This window comes from Trichinella spiralis (assembly GCF_000181795.1).
Source record: "Trichinella spiralis strain ISS 195 chromosome Unknown Scfld3329, whole genome shotgun sequence".
Classification (NCBI taxonomy): domain Eukaryota; kingdom Metazoa; phylum Nematoda; class Enoplea; order Trichinellida; family Trichinellidae; genus Trichinella; species Trichinella spiralis.
In genome coordinates, this window is record NW_003530268.1 from 1 (window position 1) to 1,499 (window position 1,499).

Here is a 1,499-nt window from a genome sequence, read left to right on the forward strand (position 1 = left end):
ATTTATTTATTTGATCTCTGTTATTTTCTCGCCACATACAATATGTAGACATTATTGGAGTGCGATAAAGAGAATTTACAAGCTTTCGTTGGAAGATTGCAAAGTCAATTCACGTGTAGGTGCTAACACTAACGCGGCTGGATATAAACGGCGACGACCGTTAGGGGCTGTATCAGACTGCAATAAAGTAATAATAATTTACAAAATGAAAAGTGAAAAAAAAGAAATTAATACCTTGCGAAGCATTTCTGGTCCTCCGGACAAAATATGATGCAAAATTGGCAATAAAAAAGCAGCTGTCTTTCCAGAACCTAAGAAAAACAACAACAGCATGCAAAGCATATTTCAGAAAAATCATCAAAATACAAATTCAAAACCTGTCTGAGCACAGGCCATTAGATCTCTGTTTTCCAGAGCAGTAGGAATTGCAAATTTCTGCACCGGAGTAGGTTTGTCGTAGTGACAAAGACGAATATTGTCCATTATCCACGGATGCAAATTCAGTTCGCTAAACTAAAGAGAAAAAAAAACAAATAATATACACTGTAATGCAGTAAATGTTTAAATAAATATTTAGAAAAAATACCTTCTGAATGCATGCCGGAACATTCTGACCAGTTGCTTCAACTGCAATTTCTTCATACTTATCAAAATTAATGCCAGTATTTCCACTTCCAAACAATTCTCTGCAGAAAACAAAAAATAGCATGAAAATTAATATATTATATGCATATATATATATATATATATATATATATATATATATATATATATACATACTCTTCAAGACGTGGATCTCGGGCAGATTGTTCTGACCATGATTGCATATTTGAACTCCGATCGTCTCGCAAACCGCGCCATCGATCCGGAACATTTCTGTGCAAAGTTTTCAATTAAATGACATCGGCATTTGTTTTAGCAGTAACAACAGTTTTAGCACAGAGAGACAAGAACACCCCACACACACACACACACACATTTTTCTCCTCTTCTTCAACAAACATAAAAATAAAAATACAATTCTCTCTAAAATATCCCATTCAAAGGTCATGCTTTTAAAGAAGAAAAAACAACTAATATAAAAATTAAATATTGCTTCACCACAACGTACACCAGAAAACCCCAAGAACAGAAAAAAACCCGATAACCTAAAAATTCCCTTAAGAAAATTTAGCTACTTTTCTTGACTTATCGGCCAACAATAAGTCCAATCGTTCGGCAGAAAATTCGGCATAAAGTTACGATGTGCCTGATATTGTATTGCGCTTCTGAAGCCTTCCCTGATTGTAACAACAAGAACAGCAACCGGCATTTACAACACCAACACCACAAACAACGAAAGAATGAAAAAAAACATATCACCATACCTATTTTCATATCCCATCCGGCCGCGGTAACTTCCGGTGCCAGTTTGATCATTCTTTTGACCACCGCAATGTGCAAACCTGCCAATAATTAATAAAATATAAAATAATAATAATAATAATGATTTGCAAAAC

General features: G+C 34.5%; 1 protein-coding gene across 1 annotated transcript; it reads right to left on the reverse strand.

Moving 5' to 3' along the window:
- Positions 1 to 75: 75 nt before the first annotated feature.
- Positions 76 to 1,445, reverse strand: Tsp_13753 (DEAD-box ATP-dependent RNA helicase 52C; the record flags this gene model as incomplete). Its single annotated transcript, XM_003367984.1, has 7 exons — positions 76 to 177; positions 235 to 311; positions 378 to 513; positions 587 to 686; positions 781 to 876; positions 955 to 991; positions 1,368 to 1,445. Coding segments are annotated over 7 exons (626 nt in total), but the record flags the coding sequence as incomplete, so codon positions are not given.
- Positions 1,446 to 1,499: the final 54 nt, after the last annotated feature.